This window comes from Dysidea avara, chromosome 5 (genome assembly GCF_963678975.1).
Source record: "Dysidea avara chromosome 5, odDysAvar1.4, whole genome shotgun sequence".
Classification (NCBI taxonomy): domain Eukaryota; kingdom Metazoa; phylum Porifera; class Demospongiae; order Dictyoceratida; family Dysideidae; genus Dysidea; species Dysidea avara.
The window spans coordinates 14,302,153-14,324,173 of record NC_089276.1 but is presented as its reverse complement, the minus strand read 5'-3'; the positions used below and the strand labels follow the sequence as shown (position 1 = coordinate 14,324,173).

The 22,021-nt window shown below is 37.5% G+C and overlaps 1 protein-coding gene across 1 annotated transcript; it reads left to right on the top strand.

Moving 5' to 3' along the window:
• Positions 1–24: 24 nt before the first annotated feature.
• Positions 25–21,267, top strand: LOC136255021 (reelin-like). Its single transcript, XM_066047742.1, has 35 exons — positions 25–2,276; positions 2,793–2,930; positions 3,289–3,422; positions 3,485–3,692; positions 3,744–3,887; positions 3,949–4,076; positions 4,124–4,395; positions 5,334–5,484; positions 5,539–5,589; positions 5,657–5,840; positions 5,896–6,282; positions 8,133–8,408; positions 8,870–9,167; positions 9,226–9,524; positions 10,260–10,436; positions 10,495–10,716; positions 10,772–10,923; positions 10,997–11,115; positions 11,920–12,119; positions 12,166–12,291; positions 12,343–12,455; positions 12,506–12,572; positions 12,821–12,975; positions 13,028–14,252; positions 14,296–14,430; positions 14,486–14,651; positions 14,710–15,240; positions 17,208–17,422; positions 17,548–17,925; positions 17,982–18,380; positions 18,433–18,595; positions 18,642–18,890; positions 20,101–20,278; positions 20,345–20,539; positions 20,690–21,267. Exons 1-35 carry the CDS (start codon positions 25–27, stop codon positions 21,106–21,108), a joined length of 10,506 nt encoding a protein of 3,501 aa, XP_065903814.1. The 3' UTR covers positions 21,109–21,267.
• The last annotated feature ends 754 nt before the right edge of the window (positions 21,268–22,021 follow it).

Genomic DNA, 22,021 nt, shown 5'->3' with positions numbered 1-22,021 from the left:
GATGATGTGATTCTGTATTACTCTATGGGTGGCTCCAACTGGGTAGTATTGCAACGTTTTGGAGCAATGGATTATATCAGTGCAACAACAGTGACAGTACCTATTCCACGTACAGTTAGGACACAGGGAGTGTCATTACGTTGGGCACAAACTCAGAATTCTGGTTCATCACAAGACACTTGGTTCATAGACAATGTTGGAGTGTACTCTCCAGATCAGTGTCCACCAGTAGCTTATCAGATGACATCAGCCACCACAATGCAGCCAACACCAACACCATCACCTCCTCCTGAAACTTGTAACACCTTTGCTGACAACTTTGATGTGGGCACATATGACACCACATTATGGGACTATGTAGCTGGAGTCCAAGCTAGAGTACAAGCATGTAGTTCCACATCTGGTAACCATTATGGTATGGTGTTTTATGCATCTGGTATAAGACAAATGAGGACTGCGCCATTAGATTTAAGGGGAGTGGAATCAATCAGTTTTTATTTAATTTCTGGGACATCTAGTAATGGATGTTCACAGCCTGGTACTTCAGAAGGCATCTATGTTCAATATCGCATTGGTACTAGTGGAAGCTTTGTAAATCTTGAGTATTATACTCCAAGTTGTTGCACAACTGGTAACACATTCACAATATATCTACCTGCAGCTGCTAAAGCCAGTTCAGTGGTATTACAGTGGTACCAGCAAAGTCACAGTTCCTCCACTAATGTTGATATATGGGTTTTAGATAATGTCCAAATTGGTGACAGATTTGAAATACAGCTATATTCTGATATGTTCGATGATATGATAGATCTCTCAATATGGTCAAGAATTACAGGAGGTAGTGTTACACTGCCACCATGTGGAGTAACTGATTCTGGTAATGTTGTTTACTTTAATGGTGATGGTGTCAGAGAATTGGTCAGTCAAGCTCTAGATCTATCTCAAGCTTCAGAGCTATCCTTTTATTTGCGTATTGGATCATCAGATAGTTCATGTGAAAATGCTGATACTGGTGAAGACATTATTGTTTCATATAGTACAGATATGGGTACCACCTGGAACAACCTAGCAACGTATCTTTCCAACACCTACCGCACTGCAGGGTATGTGATTATAGATTTACCAACAGCAGCAAAGCAAAATGATGTTCAGCTTCGATTCAGACAGGCTATCAGAACAGTGGCAGATGAAGACACTTGGTCCATAGACACTTTCTCTGTCAATGGAGTATCACCAGGGATCCAGTGTGCCTACACATGTATCACAGAAAGCTTTGATGGTGGTTACTACAATCCTCAATTATGGCTTAGTGTACAGGGAGGTCAGGTAACAACTCTTCCTTGTAGCTTTGGATCAAGAGGTATTAGCTTTGATCAGCCTGGTACAAGGGAATTATTATCTCGTCAATTAGATCTGACTGGTATATATGCTATGAGTTTCATCTTACGTATTGGGTCTTCTGTTTCTGATTGTAGTAGCTTTATCAATGGTGAAACTGTTACACTTTCATATAGTTTGAACAATGGAACTAATTGGAATATGTTGCAGACTTATACAGCTTCTTCGTATGCTAGTGCTAGGAGAGCAGACGTGCTACTTCCAGTGGTTGCACGATCGCAAAATGTCACGATGAGGTGGATACAAACAACTAGTTTGGGTAATGTGTGGTCTCTTGATGACATCAAGTTTTATGCTGCTACTAGTAACTGTCCAGTGCAGGCTTCCATTTCAGTTTCTACTACAGTAATGACTACATCTTCAACTAGCCCAACACCAACTATTATAACTACAACTGCATTCTCATCTTCATCAACTACATCTATAGTACAGCCACCCAGCTCCACAAGCATTAGTAGTACATCTACACTACTGACCTCTAGCTTCTCCACCACTTCAATAGTGCAACCAACTACCTCATCATCTGTGCTCAGCTCATCCATGCCACAGACCTCTTCTATTACTACATCTTCAATGGCTTTAACAACATCTTCTGCAATCTTCTCAACTTCCTCAACTGCCAGGTCCACAACTTCAACGATGCAAACAACAGCTACTGTGATGAGCTCATCTACACCTTTCACCACAATAACATCAAGCTCATTCTTTACTACATCAATGTTACAATCCTCTGAAACACAAGTGACAACAACAGTTTTATTGGTTTCTTCAATGTCTACTGCAGTGCCTACATCCATTATGGAACCAACCCCAACTCCTTCACCAATATCAGATGACTGCTTTGAAACATTTGACCCACTAAACAGTGGAGTGTACAGGTAAGAACATAGTAAGAATTTTCCAGACAAGTATAATGCTTACTTAGTTCATTAAAATATTAACCAGTAGCACTAACACAGGAATCCATACAAGGCTCAATAGATGTAACATGTGAAACTGTGTGTAATAGTTTTTAAAGTACATGCTGGTAGGTTTGAGATAGGTGTAAACCTACTAAGGCTGATAACTGTGTAATGTCACAAACATACTAATTCATGTGTCCTTCCTATATTATCAATTGCATTAAAACACAGTATTACCTGATAAGGTATAACAGGCTATAGCATGCTAGGAACATTGTAAGATCCCTTCCCAATGCTGATTGTCACCTGAGTTAGATTAATGTACCTATGTTCTAGAAGACAACACTCCTAATCAGGTACATACACTGTTAGCCATATTGCTGTATTATGCATGTAGGTAAATAATGTATGAGCATACGTGCCATTTGAGTGCCATGTGTACAATTGCAGCCTGTGTTACCACTTTTACTACCATGTGTGCTCAAATTATAGTCCTACACTGTGGAGCTCACTCACTGGTGTTAATGTGGAGATTAATCCATGCAGAGTTAGGACAGATGATGCTTTGTTGTTCTATGGATTTGCTGCTCGTGAGGCTATTACACAGCCTTTGAATTTGATTGATGCTAGGTATAATAAATTATAATACAAATGCATGCATAGATAACCACTAAACTTAAGTAATACTACCTTTCAAGTTTGTCGATGTACATGCACCCAAGCTAACTGTTGTATTAGAGTGATTCACTGCTCTATTATAGTATCTTTATTTTTGTGAAGACAAAATAATAATCATTTGAGAAACAGTGACTATATCAATAGTATATAAAATGTGTAGTGTGTTCATTACTTGCTGGGTATCCACATTTTAATTAAGAATTGTCCTATTCTGCTAATACGGTAGGATGCTATTGTACTTGAAATTATGCTCACATAGTCATCACCAGCTTAACAAAAGTACTTGATTCTTGTACTGTTCTTTGTTTAGTGCTGTAAGCTTTCAGCTTCAATCTGGATCTCTGATGGAGAGTTGTGCAGCCAACAACAGTGCTCAAATTATGGTGTCATACAGGGTTGACAATGCTTCTGACTGGGTGGACTTGGCAACATATTATCCTGCTGGTAACTCATACTTACGACATTTAACACATGTTTACCATTATGTTCTAAATGTATGTACATAGATTACACCTCGGAGCAACTGGTACTACTGTCATTACCAACCGCTGCAAGGAGAACAGCAGTACAACTAAGATGGTACCAGCCATGGTATTCAGGATATGGTGAAGACACATGGTCACTTGATGATGTCCTTATTGGAGCAGTAGATACGCTACATGTTAATCAACCAGTAACTGGTTATGTTGATGACTTCAATTCTGGAGTATACAAGTTAGCTAATAAATCATGTATACATTGGAAGGTTATATCATAATATTGTAGCTTTAACTTGTGGGAAACACTTGATGGAGGAATAGTTCGAGTTCCATCATGTGGACCTGTAGTAGCTGGTGGTGCACTGTATTTTGCTGATGATGGTGGCACTCAGTTAGCTCTTAGCAGAGTATTAGATTTATCAAGCATCAGGTATGTTACCACTCTGTTGTATATACATTTGGCTTACATCGCTGCTCACGTTGTGTTTTAGTACTGTATCATTCTATCTTCAATTGGAGTCGTGCTCATCAGCAGCTTCCATAGCAGCTACAATTTCATTAGAATACAGAATTGAAGGTGACCCATCATTTACAATTATACAAATATTTATAGAGAGCGGTAAGCCAAATGTTATTCTGAATGTTCACTACAAAGGTTCCTCACAGGGAGACAGACTGTTAATTTGCCATTTGCTGCTCAAACTACCAATGTACAATTACAATGGAGAGCTGTACGTAGTGCTGAATGGTCTATGGATAGTGTCAGAATAGGAAGTGATGCATTGCTGTACAACTTACAATTTGATATTCAAGTTGGTAACTGTCTCCCTCCTCCAATTAATGGATCAGTGTTAGACTATGTGAAGCTTGAATACTATGATGGTACTAGTTGGTCACTACTGCAGAATGAGTGTCTACACTCAAGATGTCTGCTTATGGTAATTGTTTAAGCGTGTTTTCGTGTTCTTACTAAGGTTTTAATAACACAAGCTAAAAGAAGAGCCAGGGAAAGGGTGTGTTCAGAAATTGTAATAGTGCCTGTTAGCTGCAGTAGCTAACTGATAAGTTAGTTATATCCCGTTACGAGGGTGATGTCATTGTTATTACATGAGTCCAAGGCGGAGCTGAGAACAAATGTAATAACAATAATACCATCCGAGTATACGGGACATATCTGTTTTATTTTGCAGTGCTTGGGCATGCGCAACAGTTTACAGATATTAAAGTAAGTTCCTGTTTGAGAGTCCTTTCTAGTTCCTGTGATTGTGCTTAAGATTTAGTCAAAATTTAACTTCATAGCTACTAGATAGACACTATATACAAACAATTTGCTGTGGCAATGGAGATTTTACAAAGCAGGGATATGATTTGCCATAGTTTGGGATTGGTGGAGTGGTATTACGTGGTGTGCAAGGGCTAAAAAGTAGTGAGGATTACTCCTGGGATAAAACAATCCAACCAGAGGTTATTAAAATAAGTTGATTTTTCACCATACACTGCTGGGACTGATCGCCAGTGCAACTGAAAATAGACACAGACTGTTTTTTGACATCTGTTGAATCCATTGCAATAGTATAGTGCCACTAACTAAAGAACAAACCATTTTATTGTAAGATTTTGCAGGTTTAAGTGCCGGTGTTTTTGTATTGACATTTCCATATTAGGCATTGGTAAATGATACCATTTGCTGTCATGGACCAGTCTGGGTGGCTCGACCACAAGGTGATAAATTAGTTATCACTGGGTGATAACCAACTTATTGCATAGTAGCAGAGTCACTTGTATGGTAGATATCGCCCAGCACAGCACTTGACACTCCCATGCACTGGGATTGTAAAAATAATTGCTAGTATGTCTATCTTGTTTTTATTATTAGGATGGTAGCAGGTATTCAGCTAATCGTTATCACCGCAAACAAAGAGTGGTTATTCCATTGTGGCCACTAGTGATACAGAACAAACCAGTGTACCAGCTAAGGTGGGGAGTGAACAATCCTGTTCAGTGGTCTGTGGATAACATCTACATTGGTATGTGAATCAAGACAAAACTCATTTTAATATGGTTGCACATTACACTAATAGGAAAAGATTGTCCTCACTTTTGTCAAGGAGCTGGCTACTGTACTCTATCAGGTATTCATGCATTTACAGATGTAATTAAAATGAAGGTAAACTGTCATATTTTTAAAAAATCTTATAGGTGAATGTCAGTGTGATACTGGTGACATCGGTCCAAGCTGTCCACTAACTGGGAGCAATAATCCTCAAATAGTGGTCATGGATTTTGATACTACAAACAATGCAATTCCCTTCCCTGTTACATATGGAGCAACACTATCCACAGAATGTGGAGTATTATCATCAGGAAGATCACTAGTGTTCAAGTATGACATGTTTGCTGGTATAAATTAAGTGAACTATTCTTGTTTACTTTAAAAGGTATGGAAGAACAAGAGAAATGCAGACAGATGATTTAGACACCACAAGAACACTTTACATTCAGTTTATTTTTGCAAACAGCAGAAGCTGTGGTGGTTTTGTTACTTCAGAAAATGTTTTGGTCTTGCAGTTTTCACTAGACAAGGGAATAACATGGAATGATATGCAATTTATTGGGCAATCACTTCAGTCATCAACTGGCATAGAAAATTATCACATAGTAATACCACCAGAAGCAAAATATCCTCAGACCAGGTTTAGAATATGGCAACGATTTGCTGCATCAAATGATTATGATATTTGGTCTATTGATGACTTTTTGATTGGAGGAGTTGATATGAAAATCCCTATGATTGTTGAGAACTTTGATCCTATTGGACGAAATAAGTATGTTATTGTGATATGAATTAATGTTGGCAGTATTATGTAATTTAAGAATGTTTACTACAATACTAGTACTGTAAAGTCTGGTTGTTAAATAATAGTTATACGGGCACAATGTGGAGTCTATGAAATTTATAAACCCGAAGGCCCGGGCTGTAGCGCACGAGCAAAGCGAGGGCGCTACTAAGGGCCTGAGGGTTTATAAATTTCATAGACTCCACATTGTGCCCGTATAACTGCTTTAGACTCTATTTCAAATTACACTCAGATCACTTACCTCATCCATGGATGTTTCTGCTGTAGGCTCGGCAAAAACGGCTGGTTTTCTTACGATTATACTAGCGCCATGGCAACTATGCGTCCTCACGTGACTAAATAATCGCGCTCGTTAAATCACTGCACGTGAACAACGCATAGCGATTGGACAAATCCGATTTTGAGCATATGTCATATTGTGCTTAAATGCGTGGAGTATATTAGAAAACAAGGTGGAGTATATGAGATTTATTACCCACCCAAAACAGCCTAAATAGAGTCTAAGCACACATATACTGTATATTTAGGTTGTTTTGGATGGATAATAAATCTCATATACTCCACCTTGTTCTCTTATATACTCCACACCTTCAGGCACAATACAGTGAAACCTGTCTAATCAGGTCACTGCATAAAGACGTCACCTGTCTAAACTGGCCATTATAAAAATCCCCACATGTGCCAACTGTGTACAAAGTGACCTGCGTAATGCAACCACCTCCTTAATGAGGTCAGAAAAATTTGTCCCTATGGTGACCGGAATAGACAGGTTTGACTGTACAACATATGCTCAAAATCTAGGTTTATTTATGAGTATGCGTTATTAATGTGCAGTGATGTAATGAGAGTGTTTATTTTGTCACGTGAGCATGCATAGTTGCCATGGGGCTTGAGAAAACCAGCCGATTTTTCCAGAAACAACCATGGACGAGGTATGTAATGTAAAATAGAGTCTAAAGCAGTTATACGGGCACAATGTTGTGTCTATAATATTTATATACCTTCAGGCATTAGTAGCGCCCGTGCTTTGCTCACATGCTACAGATTCAGGCCTTCAGGTTTATCAATTTCATAGACTCCACATTGTTCCCGTAAAACTATTATTTAGACACATGCTTGTTTCTTGTATTTAATCATGGTTGATAAGGGAATGTAGACAAGCTCAAAGCTAGTCAGCTATGCACACAGCAAAAATGGTGTTCCAATACTACCCATACTAACTCCATCTTTATATAGTCACTATTCAAATAATTAATTTAAAAAAAATTAAATTCCCTATACTGAGACACAATTCTAACACTCCTATTCTATTCATCATTGGGGCCTATGGTCTATTTTTTTCTGTAGCTAATCAAAATTTTTGGACTAGTTTCAAAACTAAAACATAGACGGAATAAATACAGTCAGTATTTCATTGTGAAAAAAGCTGAGGCAATAGAAGAAATGTTAGAGGGTTGTCAGCTGTGAAAGGCTCAACCTTTTACATGATAGTACGTAACATGGATTTCACTAGCTATATGCTTGCAGATGAAAATCATGCTCCACACGGAATACATTTGCACAGAAACTGAACTGCAAATATTGGTATATGTGGTGATTGCAAATCACACTACTCCAAGAGATTGAACCCATAAATATACTCGTAATGAGGTTTTTATTAGGTGCATCTGCTTATATAACAATTAGAAGAAAATCCGGGAAGTTTTATTTAGCAGATGCACCTAACAACCAAGCTCTATAGTATTATAGAGTAAATTTATGAAATATTACACTCAGTACGTATATCTACACTAATCATTTATAATTATGTTCTGTAGTTGGGAATTTTATCCTGGAGGAGTTGTTGAACCATACTGCAGTTCTAATGGTAACAGTCTACACTTTAATGGACAACTAGCACAAAATTCACTGACTACTTTGGATCTCTACATAACTTCAGATATCTTTGTTCAGTTTGAGTTGATAACTTCTTGTTCTGCTGATTCAGCATTAACATACTACATACAACTGGAGTATTCCACAAATGGTGGACTAGTGTGGACCCCAGTGGAAGATAACTGTGCCACTCAGAGCGACTGTATAAACCGAAACCTGTGAGTTTGTCATAATGGTGTCCTCTTGGTGATAAATGTAATACGTATTACTACCCTTTGCTTCATGTTCATACTAAGAGTGTAGTTTAAAGCCTATAAATTTCTAATGTGACCGTCTCAGCAAACAACCACCTAGTTTGGACGAATCGGTGACATTGCACATGCTATAACTACGCAAGTTTTAATCTCAAGGAAGCAAGTCTCCACCTATACACTATCTTATTCACCTGCTAATTGAGAGTTTGAATATCTTTGTTTTGTTTCTGTAGAGCCAACAGTATGCGTGTTTCATGTGTTTGTTTATGATGTGATGTGCGTAAACAAGATCATTGTCATTTCTTCATTTAAAACATCTTCATACTTGTATGAACTAACAACCCCTTTACAGGTGCATCTGTATTATAGAGAAATATTGAACATATATACACATTGTTTGACTGAAACCATCATTATACATGTAGGTATGGATCTACATACTATCACTTGGAATATGCCAACAATTGGAGAAGAGTCACCCTACCAATTAGGAATATCACTGGTAGTGCAGTCAGGTTGAGATGGAGACAAGTGTACACTGAACCTGGAGCGGTTGGTGACTGGGCTTTAGATAATATTGTGATTGGAAATAGATCACTTCACTGTCCTCAACTCTGTAATGGTCGTGGACAATGTACCCTTGATGGTGTTTGTGTTTGTGATGAAGGATTTAGTGGTGCAAACTGTGAAGCAGTAGACAGTAACTTTCCTAACAGTATTCAGGTATACATGATATATAGCTACCTTTTCATTGTTAAATGTTACACTGTATATTTATCAGGAAACTTTTGAAGAACAACCTGATTCTAACTTGTGGCCAGTTATAGTTGGAGGTGGAATTGGTACAGAATGTGGAACACTCTCTTCAGCACTTTCCCTTGTCATGAATAATCCTGGTCGTCGATATGTGACCACTGGCTACTTGAATTTGACTGATGCTAGCTGTGTACAATTTACACTACAGATTGGTTCTTCAGATAATCTTACACTGTGTCAATTTGACAATGGCCTTCAACCAAATGTTGTGTTTGGTTATACTTTAAATGGTGGACTATCTTGGACAGTGCTTCAATCATTTAAGTAAGTGTCATTATGTAAGCACAGTAAAAATATTACGTACTTAAAATAACTGTTACTAAAGCTGCTCATGGTATTGGTTGGTGCTGCATATCTAGACCCTAAAGTACATGATTTTGCTAATGTGGGCATGTACTTAGAGCTGGCCTTTGGCCATGCAGTTGTGGTTGCAAGCTTTGAGTCTGGAAGTTTTGAAAGGTCATTTCTATGTATCCCTTTGTCTGTCTATCTATCTATCTAGCTATCTGTCTGTCTGTCTGTCTGTCTGCCTGTCTCTCTATCCATGTGTCTATCTGCTTGTGTTTCTACCAATGTATTTGCCCATCTATGTATTTTTATATGTCTGACCATATATTTTCTCCTTTATATATTACACATGGATTGAAATAAGGTGGGTTTTCATGCAAGTTTAATAAATCTAAGTATGACAGCCTTCTAAACACTTCACCATGTTAGCTAGGGCCCCATAGGAATTTAGCCACTACTGGCCTTATCCATAACCAGGAATATGGGACAGGAAACATGTCAGCCTGAGGGCTATATGGCTAAAAGTAAATACGATAGGTAAGTGCTTTATCAGCTGAAAGATACTTACCTGTGTGTAATTGCATTTAAACAATTTCACTAGTATCCAATTCAAAAGAATAATGTTAAAGTCACAATTGAATGTTAATAATTACCTAAGCACCTAGATATACATAAACTTAATAGTGCAAATATTGAATAAATTGTTAACAGCTCTGTTGGCTATGCTGATTCTCAACAAGTCATTATTCCACTGCCTACCGAACATCAAAGTTCTGCAGTACAACTAGGCTGGTGGCAGCTGATAGAAAGACAAACTGGAGCATTTGCAATTGATGACATTCTTCTTGGTCCATCAACATATAGCTTTGGATCAACATACAATGACACGTAAGTTGTCCTTTCGATTATGATTACATGCAATCATTGTAAGTTGCTGAATTTGTAGTTTTGAAACTGGCAACACTGGTAACTTGTGGTGGTCAATATATCCTGGTGGTGCTGTGTCTAGTTCTTGTGGCTCATCAAATGCTTTAGTGTTTGGAGCTGGCTTGATGGACAGAGTAGCAGTTACCAGACCTCTTGCCATACATGATATGCCTACAGCACCAGTGATTCTACGAGAAGGATTTGATGTTAATAGTGATGCAACAAGATTAGTTACTGAAGGGTATGTTATCATCTTTAAATACAGTTCAATTGTTTGATATTTTTCATGTTTATAGGTGGGATTTTACTGGTCAGATTTTACCACTGTGTGGCTTTCTGTACAGTAATGGAACTTCCCTTACATTTGTAACAGAAGATACTAGAGAAGTGATTACCAAACCTGTTGATACTACTTATGCCAGTCATGTCAGCTTCTACCTCTTATTTGGTAATCATAACTTATTGGTATCTGCATATGTATGTTTGGATCAACATTGAATATAGCAACTATCATTTTATAGGTGGCCAGACTTGTAGTGGAATAGATGATGAAACTAGAGGAATACAATTGTCTTATATGAACGATGCCTCCAATGGATGGATACAAATTGCATATTTCTCTGATACTCTACTGTATACAGTGAGTAATGCATTCACTTTATCATAAATTATACAGCACATCCTGTCATCTGACTCAATCATCCAAATTCCAAAAGTGACCATATGTAACCTGCTGAGCGAAAACCCAACTTGTTTGCATTTTCCATGAACTTCATTTTATAACTTTTTGAGGCAAAAACCAATGGGCTGTTAAAGTTTCAGCCTCATCTAGTATAAGAGCTTACAGAGTTATAGCGATAAAAAACAACAAGAACAAAACAATTGATTTGTACAGTGCCTATATGGGGGAAAATTACATGCGCTCGTTTGATTGATCATAATTATGTCTCAAGTGCAACAGACTACAGAGTTTGGTATTTGAGATATTTCAATTTGTGTCTTTCCTCACTGTTTACTGAAGCGATTAAAACTTTGTAAAAGTTGCGTAGCATGCATTTTTTTAACTTCCATGGGATTTACCTCGAAACAGAATTATGCAAACAGGTCAGGTTTTTGCTCAGTAGATCACATGTGTACATTATATCGGAGTAAATGTATGTGTGTTCTATTAGAATAATTGAACATAGCTCTGTTGGATAACAAATAGGCTTCATTTATCAAACAAATTCACTTATATTGTGCATGGTAAAATTCTTCATGTAAAATGGTAAAAATTTTTGTATAATATTTGCATAGTATTATTATTTTTTAAATAGCAAATTATGTATATGGTGCTTAAACTCATAATTTGAAGGTGTTCAGATAACTGAGGATCCACTGTACTGTCTGTTATGTACTATTACCCATAAGAGTTAGCTAACCAAATTCACTTTATTCTTCACAGAGTGCTAGAGAAGTTGTGGAAATGCTACCAACAGCTGCTAGAAGACCAAATACCAGACTACGATGGAGACAACCAAACCACAGTTCCATGTTATTAAGAGATGTTTGGTCCATTGATGAGATAGTAATATTTGAAAGTCCACTAAACTATAACCTACAGTTTAGATATACCACCAGCTGCAGTACTAATACACCTTCAGAGTAAGTAACCACTCTATATAGTACAACTTTTACTTTATACTGACAGAATACAAGTTGAATACTTCTCAAGCTCAACTAACTGTATGTGGAGACCAATCCAACAGCTTGTAGCTCCAACTTCTTGTGATGATCTGTCCTCAGTGTACTTGCAGCCTGTACAGCTTACAGAAAGGTACACTTTATGTGCAAAGTTTCAGTTTTGTGTTTAATGTAAAATTTTCAGTGCTTGGACTATTGTGACATTGCCACTACCACCTGAAGCATTTACTGCAGACACACAATTTAGATGGAGTGGTCCAGAAAATTGTCAAAACTGTGAATATGCAATAGATTTTGGTATGACTCCTACTGTACATTGCATAACTTTAAATACTATCTTGTAACAGTATACATCAGACCAGGTTGTCCAAACAACTGCAATTACCAGGGAACATGTATGAATGGTGTATGTAGGTACGTATGTATGTACATAATGAATGTGTTCAGTGGTTATCACAATGTGTTGTAGTGTTGATGTCAAACAAATTTCAAGATGTGTGATTCAGTGTGTCCATTTATTATTTTGTATTCATTGCTTAAGTTTACACAATGTGTAGCTACATGTGTAAGCTACATGTATATTAAATGGTTATTGGCATCTGTAAGATGCACACTGCTTGTATAAATTTATTTTTTAATGGCTTACTGTTTTCTGTTTGCAGCTGTATTCAAGGAACTTCAGGTCCAGCGTGCTGGCCAGACTCAGCTGTAGAAGAATTAAGAGAAGACTTTAGTGAACTTCCATTAAGCTCAACATTATGGAGATCATTTTCAGGCAACAATAGAAACTTGCTTGCCCGTTGTGGAAGACTAACAGGTACACCAACACAATACGGCTGGTGTGTACATGAAATACTTGTTATTTTCAGGACCATACTCAATGTCATTTAGTGGACCAGGTGTCAGGGAACTGGTCACTGTTGACATCAATACTGTAAATGCTTATTTCATAGAGTTTGTGATTAGGATAGGTGGTAGTGACACTATGTGCAACACACCAAGTGACCCATCTGAGAGTGTGATCCTACAGTATTCTATTGATGGAGGTGCTTCTTGGGATAATTTGGCTATCTTGTGTTACAGCCAGTACCGTACTGCTACACATGTAACTTATGAGCTAACACCACAATCCCAAACTAGATCAACAAGATTCCGATGGTGGCAACCATCACATGATGGACTAAACCTTGATGAGTGGGCTATAACTGATGTATTCATTGGTGGAAATCTTGCACCGAACAACATATTTGAGAACTTTGATCCAGTCAATAACAACAATTGGCTATTCTATTCAGGAGCTAACATCACTGAACACTGCAGTTCTGAAGGGAATGCTCTGGTATTCTCAAGAGATGGATTTGTTTCCACAAGAGACTTTTATGTAACTAGTAATCATGTGATCCAGTTTGACCTCAACCTGTTAGCATGTGATTGTGGTCCTCCACTACAAAACTTTTCTCTTATACAATTGGAATATTCAGTTGACAGAGGAAATAACTGGAGATTGCTGTCTGCTGATGCTGTGTTCTCTCCTACAATGCATCAACAATGGAATGACATTGTAGTACCTATTCCTGAAACTGTTGCTAACCAAACTCTCAGGTTGAGATGGGCACAACGAAATGTCAGCTACTCTTGTTGGGCAATTGACAATGTAAACATCAGTGTTGCCTGTTTGGACTGCATTGCTCCTCTAACCGGCTTATTTGATGACTTTGCAACTTCCATAGAAACAGAAAGGCTATGGCAAACACCATTTCAGTATGGCAGTGTTGCCACTAATGTTTGTGGAAGGTCCAACCAAGTGTTGCAGTTTGCCACAGTTGGTCGACTAAGCTATGCCATAACCAATCCGCTCTTATTAACTGGTACAGCATTTGTACAATTTGACTTGGTCATTAACTGTAATGGTGTTAATGTCGGCCCACAAAACATCAGAGTAGAATATTCTACTGATGGCTCCAGTTGGAATCTGGTACAAGAAGAATGTCTACTTCCTAATGATTGTAATGAGTACACATTTGGTAGTGTGTACAATTCAGATATTTACTCCACTTGGAGAAGAGTACTGTTACTTCTTCCCAGTACCTTGAAGTAAGTAATTTACAATTTTCTCTATTTGATATTTCTATTGTAGTGATGCTCCATTTGAGTTAAGATTTGTGTCAGACAGTGCAGACTCTTTTGACTGGGCTATAGACAATGTCTACATCGGCAGTGGCTGTAGTTTAGAATGTGTACAACATGGTAGTTGTGTGAATAGTACATGCAGGTATGGTATTCTTCTTTGTAATATTCAAACTCGATTATTCCACTGTTTTCTGCAGCTGTGATGATGGGTTCTCTGGTGATCTGTGTCAACCAGAGTTCTCTGTTCCTAGTTTCAGGGAAGAGTTTGAGTCTGCACTGCAGTCAAACCGTTGGCCTGTTGTGTTAGGAGGATCAATTATATCAGCAAGTGTTGCATCTGGAAATGCTCTTGTATTCAGTAGAGTAAGTCTTTATTTATGTTAAGATATAAAAATAATAATTTATGTTACAATGATTGTAGGCTGGTATTCGTTATATTGAGAGCAGTGACATGGATTTATCTGATGCAACTTTCTTCCAAGTTACTATACAGTTGAATGTAACAGTATCAGTTGACAAAGCAGTACTCATCCAGTACTCTATTGATGGTGGCACTTCTTGGAATACTTTGAGTACATTGTACCATAACAGTGCAAAACGAAATGTTGATAATCCTCCAGTACAATATGTTTATGATGTACCAAGTGACATGCAGACTCAGTCTACAAGGGTTCGTGTATGGCAACCAGGAAATCAAATAGAAAATGATGCCATTTGGAGAATAGATGATTTCTATATTGGAGGAGATAGAGTAGCACCACTTAATGTTGACAGTGACTTTACATCTTCACTCCCTCCTGAAGTGTGGCCATCTTATGCTGGTGGAGTATCTGGAGCATCTTACTGTGGACGTAATGGTGTAATATTGTTTAGTAATTCTTCAAGTGGACTTCACCACCTCACAACAACTTTCCTTGACCTTGCTGGTGGTGTCAATCTGATACAGTTTGAGGTATAATTTTATATTGTGTGGTATCAGACTATCAGTATATATACATATATGAGTATGGTTTGGGAAACTTGTAAGCCAACTGACTACTACATCAGAAAACTATTCTTACTTTGTTGTCATATTTGCATGAGTGTTTGTTTGTTGTGTATACCAGGTGGGTTTGTGAAAAATGTTATTGTGGTTAGAATTAGGACCAAGGTAGATAATAGAGCTAGGTGCGGTGGAAGGGTATTGTGTATAGCTAGGAAAATACTATATTATAATATAGTCATGGTTATTAATTCTTTTTGTATGAGCACATGAAATCCATGGTAAGTGGTGATTGCACCCTGGAGGTGTGCACTGCTCGAATTTGCTAAGTGCACACCACCCAGGGTGTTGCCACGCCAATCAGCATGTTAATAATTGGCCTTGAGTGGTAATTACCAAATAGGGGCATAAAGAGGTTAGGGTGACAACCTGATAATGTGGTTATTACATCTGTACCTTCAAATATGTAACTGTACATGCACACCAAGTACACCATCTCTCCATCCCCATCTTTGTCAATGTATTTGTGCGGCTAAGAAAGCCTGCAACCACACCGTGAGTATATTGACAGGAAGAAAGAAAACAACTTTTTCATGCGTGCATACTGTAGCTCCATGGCCCCTTGTCCAAAGCACACCATTTTTTGCATTATAGCTGTCCCCCAGGTAGGGTACGCCACACAGCAAATTTGGTTAAATTCACAACAGCCACTTGCAAGATATGGGCATTCAAAGTTTCGTTTTAATTTCTTCGTTTTTTTCTTCTTATGCAGCATGGAAGCTACAGGGGCTTCGATTTCTTTTTGCACACTTTGCAAAAATTGCTGTAAAATGCAAACGAGTAACTCAATTGCCTCGATCTTTGGCACAAATGAAGAACGTGTAAAAGTGGATTCACGTACCAAGTTTGTTGTGAATCTGAAGAATATTCAAGGAATTATGAGCATTTATTCATGTAAAAAGAATATCCAACTTTTGTCACAGCTACAGGGTAAACCAAGTATAGAAATAACTTGAAAATTGGTGTGTAGATAGGCTGATCATTGTAGCAGTGCCTTTTGATAGCTTGAATAGTAATAGGATTACAGTGACAAAGTTATAAAGCAAAAACCAAGCAAGTGTAAAATCATGGGATCGAGATACTCTAATAGAGCAGTCACTGCGGGGTAAAAAAAGATGTGCAGAAAATGTCAGAAAAAAAAAAAAAACTTACCAGTGTTCGAACCAGGGACCTCCATATCTAATACTTGCATCCTTAACCACTGAACCACTACTACCTTGGCTGATCACCTCACTTAATTTCTGTTTTATAATGAAATTTCTGATTGAAATCCGCTTATAATCAAAGTTTGTAATTTCATAGATCTACCAATAGAAGTTCTAGATTGTTCTAGAACATTCTATGTATGTTCTATTAGAAATCCTCAAAAAATGTGTACTCTATTAGAGTATTACAATAATATTATCAAATATTCATGTAATGAAATACATTTATAAGTCTGTCTTCAATAATCATCATTGTATCTACATAGAAAGAAGAAATGTGAGTAAAAACAAACCACAAAGAAAGCCATAGGTGGTTTTTGGGCCTTATAAAGTACAAAAAGAAGTGAAATCCACTCAAAAACAGCCAAGCTGTGAAAAAATGGTGCGGCCTTAAAAAGCCTGGGTGAAAAAAGTTGTGAAATCAAAGGTGGCAGCCAAGAAATGGCTGCAATGATGTTAATGCTAAAATATTTTAATAATGGCTATGTGCATTGTTAAAATTTATTAGCATTAACATCATTGCAGCCATTTCTTGGCCGCCACCTTTAATTTCACAACTTTTTTCACCCAGGCTTTTTAAGGCCGCACCTTTTTTCACAGCTTGGCTGTTTTTGTGTGGATAGCACTATGACTATTAGTTTTTAGGAAAGTAATTTGTATGTATGCACACAGATCAATGTTGGATGTGGTTACAACACAGCAACATCAGGTGGTGTTAGTTTAGAGTTTTATTATTTGGATTCTGATGAGCCATGGACACCAGTGATTAGCCCATGTAATACAAATGACCAATGTACTAATGATCATGAGGAGACCATCTACTACTCTATCAACTATGGAGGATGGACCAGAGTTACTGTAGTCATCAGTGAAGATGATTCAACAAGGTTGGTGAACATTGTTGCATGTGGGCCTATAAAGTTATGTGATGCTTGCATAAATTCTGAGATATGATATGCCCACGAAGCTATTTGGATTTATGTGGTTAAATATGTATTTTGTAACTTCACAGAATGAAGAGTTTCCGCTGGAATCAAGGATATTACACTACTGATGACACACTTTATCCATCATGGGCCCTCTCCAATGTCTTCATTGGATTACCAAATAGTTGTCCAAACTTTTGCTCTGGAAATGGAATGTGTACAATATCTGGATGTGAATGTGATCAAGGGTATTCCCCACCAATGTGTCTACCAACAGCTAACAGGCCCACCTCTCTTACCGATGATTTCAGTAATACTCAAATTGACATGACTAAGTGGTTTGAAGTATTTGGAGGTAGTGTTGGTACACTGTGTAGTCTACCAAACAATGGCAACAGTTTGTACTTCAACCAGCCAGGAATCAGGAAAGCAGTTACAGTTGATCTTGATATGACCACAGCAATGTTAGTGCTTTGTACAAATTGCATTATGTTATTATTTGTGTATAATATCCTTTCAGAGCTCTTTCTTTCCAAATCAATGTTGGTATCAGTTCCATTACTGGTTGTACAGTCCCACAAAACTTCAATGAAGTAATTCTCCTACAGTATTCCACTAATGGTGGTATTACATGGACAACTCTATTGACAATACCACACAATGATAACAGTGGTGAGACAAAAATGGTGACAATACCAGATGCAGCAAAGACATCTTACACAAGATTCCGATGGTGGCAACGTTTCAACCCTGGTGTGGATATGGCACAATGGTCACTGGACAATATCAACATCAATATTGTGCAAGTTGTACTGAATGAGTTTTACGAAGACTTTGAATCTGATGTACCAACCATTGCAAATTATGATGGCCGCATTGATACGTATTGCACATCTGATGGGAAAGGATTAATTTTAGAGTATGTTATGTTATGTGTTGCATTTCTGTTTGATATGTAATTTCCCACACAGTGGAATAGATGGCACATCAGCAGTAACAGAATTGATAGAGTTTTCAGACACCATCTTGACACTTCAGTTCAGAATGGCTACTTCCTGTGATGATGACTCTGACGGTAGTAAATCTCTTGCCATCTTGGAAGTGTCGAAGGATGATGGTGCAAACTGGGAACAAGTACGCAGTGTTACTTTTTATCTGCTGATATCATTTTCTATTGCAGGCAATATCACTGTGTGAAGTTCCTGGAGACCTTTCTTGTTTGTATACAAGCTTCTTCATGCCTTCTGCATGGGGATCAGAAAACAGAGCAGGGTGGTTTAGGTACACAGTTTCTCTGGAAAGATTGCCAGCTCGTAATAAGATGGGAAGGTTGCGATGGAGAAAACTAAATGGTGAAACAATTTCACTGGATGACATTTATGTCGGAAGAGAGTGCTCAAATCACTGTAGCCTTCATGGAGATTGCAGGGTATGTTTGCATGTAAAAGACTATGCAATTGTTGTCATATAGCACTGAAAGTAGAATATGGAAACATTCCTGTGAAAGTAATCTTCATTAGTTTTGCAAATGTTTATTTCATGTTGACTGTTGAAAGTGGATGTCAAATAGAGTATCATTAAGATTTAAGCAAACATTTATGCGTTTATAAAAGAATGCAATGTAATATTGCAATATACTTTCTAAAAATTATAAGGAGAAACTGCTGAATTGCAGCCCCAACGCTTAGACAAAATCTCTGCTTCTATCCTAGATATTGTCATTGTGAGCAATGTATGTTTACTCAAAGAAATATAATTGAATTTTTTTCAACCACCGTATTCTCTATCAGATTGAGTTATTCTCAGCTGTTTGGCTATAGTATCATTAATTGATAATGAACTATATGGCTGATATGTTCTTCAATAATGATTGCTTGGGAGTACACAAGTAAACAGTTTGAAACCTTTTATTGCAATGCATATGATCATAAAAGCACAACAATAAAATGTGTGGTACAGCTTGAGGAGAACTAGAGGTTGCATGCACATCTGTGAAAGCACATATGGTAATTTGGAAAGTTTTGCCCTCAAGTAAAAGCAGTAGACTTGTCATGATTTAGCCTGACATGTCCATTTATTTGAGGTACTTGGTGAGTATAAGCTCATTTCTGTGCAGTTACATTTCTTGTTATTAACATGCAGCTTTCCACTAACTCATCTTTGTTTTATTAGTCTCACATAATCGAGATTTAGATAATCAAGGCCATAGGGCACAGAAAACTTATCTGGTATAATTCTGATTGTGGTGGAATGGACACACTGCCAGAAGTTACTGCACGGTGTGTGAAGCACACTTATTGATAAGTGAAAACATGGGATTTCTAGGAGGTGGGGTCTGGGGTGTGTCCCCCAATAGGACCTTTGAGACTGAATTAGAAAACAATTCTGACTGAAAATGTATAGCTGACTGCTCCATTAGAATTACTACATTGGATGTTTTATCAGAGTACTGCATCGACTGCTCTATAATTATCTTAATCTTTCATAAAAGTCAAAGTGGTCCAGACCAGCTGGACTGGTTCCTGTCACCTGATGTATTATGGATTCAGACTAAAATCCTTACTCTGTGTTTAATTTCTGCATTCTTGCTCGCTTTGAATTTAATGTATTCTTACACTTATCCATAATTTCTGTTTTAGAGTGGAGTTTGCATGTGTGATGATGGGTATGATGGAGACGACTGCAGCACTGTCACTAACAAAGACTATATGATTGACTACATTATAGACAATTTTGATAGAAGTGATGTTGATGACAAATCATGGATGAGAGTTACTGGTGGAACCGTTAGAGACACATGTACATCAGAGCCTAACAGTGAGTACCTATTTGTGGAGTGATTTTTGAGTAACAATATTTAAAGTAATTGTTATTTACCAACAGGAGGAACATCTTTACACTTCAATGGTGATGGTATCAGATCAGCAGTCACTAATCCATTTGATGCCAGGAATGTTGAAGATTTTACCTTTGTTTTCTACTATGGGGATGACTGTACAGAAAGTAACAGTGGTACACAAGTGAGAGTGGCTTTGTCAAATGATTTTGGAATCAGCTGGACTGTGATTAAAATATTGGGTAAGCAATCACACTTAGAAGTACTGTTGATATAAAATACAAGTATTTGCATCATAAAAAACTAAATATAGCCTACATGTAGTCACAAAATTGTACATACACTATTTATGAAATATGCTCCCTCGTACTACTTATTATGAACATACATAGGCTCAAGTACTCAGGGATCAGTAACTGTAGCTGTTAGCAAGGATATGAGAGAAAGAAATGTAATGATTGGATGGTTCCAGTTCCAACATGGAGATGGCACCACAGATTCATGGACAATAGACAATGTGAATATTACTCTTTCATTAGACAGAGGAGCTAGTGGTGGAAGTGGCTCAGGCAGCAGTAGCAGTGGAACTCCAGTTTGGATATTTGGAATAATTGCTGCAATAGTCATCATAGTTATTGTTGCCCTTATAATTGGTGCAGTGGTTTTCCTGAAGAGGAGATCCAGACAAGAGAAATATGAGTTTAGAAAGAATCGTAGAACTGATCACAGTGTATTTCAAAATCCTCTTTATGGAGAAATGGAGGGTTCCACTAGACCACTACGAGAAAGTTCTAAGGAATGCAATAACTAGACCCATGAATACAGCACTGCATAACAGCATCATGTATATATATGGTTGCAATTTTATAACATACATGTATCACTATAGGATTATTTGCATTAAAAATAAATCAAGTATCTTGTAAATACTGTACGTTTGTTCCTTTTATAGTTATCTAGAAATTATTGAGTCCAGTATGAGGGGTTACTCATGTGACTTTATTTAGGTATAGGGCTAGCTAATTAAAAGACTTACTGCTGATAGTGTTGCATCTGCATGACATATGCTATTCTCAAAGTTGTATGAATATGCATGTTTTGATTATGCTAAAACAATGTTGTCTCTGGGCAGGATTGTACTAGCTATATAGACTGTTCAGTGATAAAGGAAAGTGAACCAGCTTATTTTGTCACAAGTAGCCAGGTGCATACCTAATGGGTCTATTGGTAGTGTTAAGGTAAATTTCCCCTTCTCTGCTGAGTATATAGATTCATGCACTCCTTTCTATGAGGGCTTACTAAGGTTCAAGAGGGATAAACGAGAAGGGTATATTTATAGCTATCTTGAGGAATCAAATTTACCCACTCAAAACAATATTGTACAGTATGCTGCCCCTATTTAGTTAGCTCCCTCAAAAAACACTTGTTAATACAACACTACCTTTTAATATGGTGTAAACCATAAAGGCAGCAAGAGGGAAAAACAGAATTGGAAATATCAGAATTGTTTAATTTGCTTGATTCATCATTATAATATATATGTAGCTCTGCAAATAGTTTCACTACACAGCACTATATAATTTATATCATACAGTATGGTGATACTGTATATTAGGGATTACGGAGGTTTTCTCACAAAAAAATATTGTCGGGCTCATAATACTGTCATGGTGCCTTGGTGGTATATATTGGTTAGGTAGACTCAAACCCAAAAGTGCCTTCGG

Excerpts from the sequence above, each read along its gene's own strand:
- LOC136255021 (XM_066047742.1), top strand. The coding sequence starts at position 25 with ATGGGTGGCTCCAACTGGGTAGTATTGCAACGTTTTGGAGCAATGGAT. Across the intron at positions 6,283-8,132 it reads GATCCTATTGGACGAAATAA|TTGGGAATTTTATCCTGGAG; the intron begins GTATGTTATTGT and ends TATGTTCTGTAG. Across the intron at positions 10,717-10,771 it reads ACAAGATTAGTTACTGAAGG|GTGGGATTTTACTGGTCAGA; the intron begins GTATGTTATCAT and ends TCATGTTTATAG.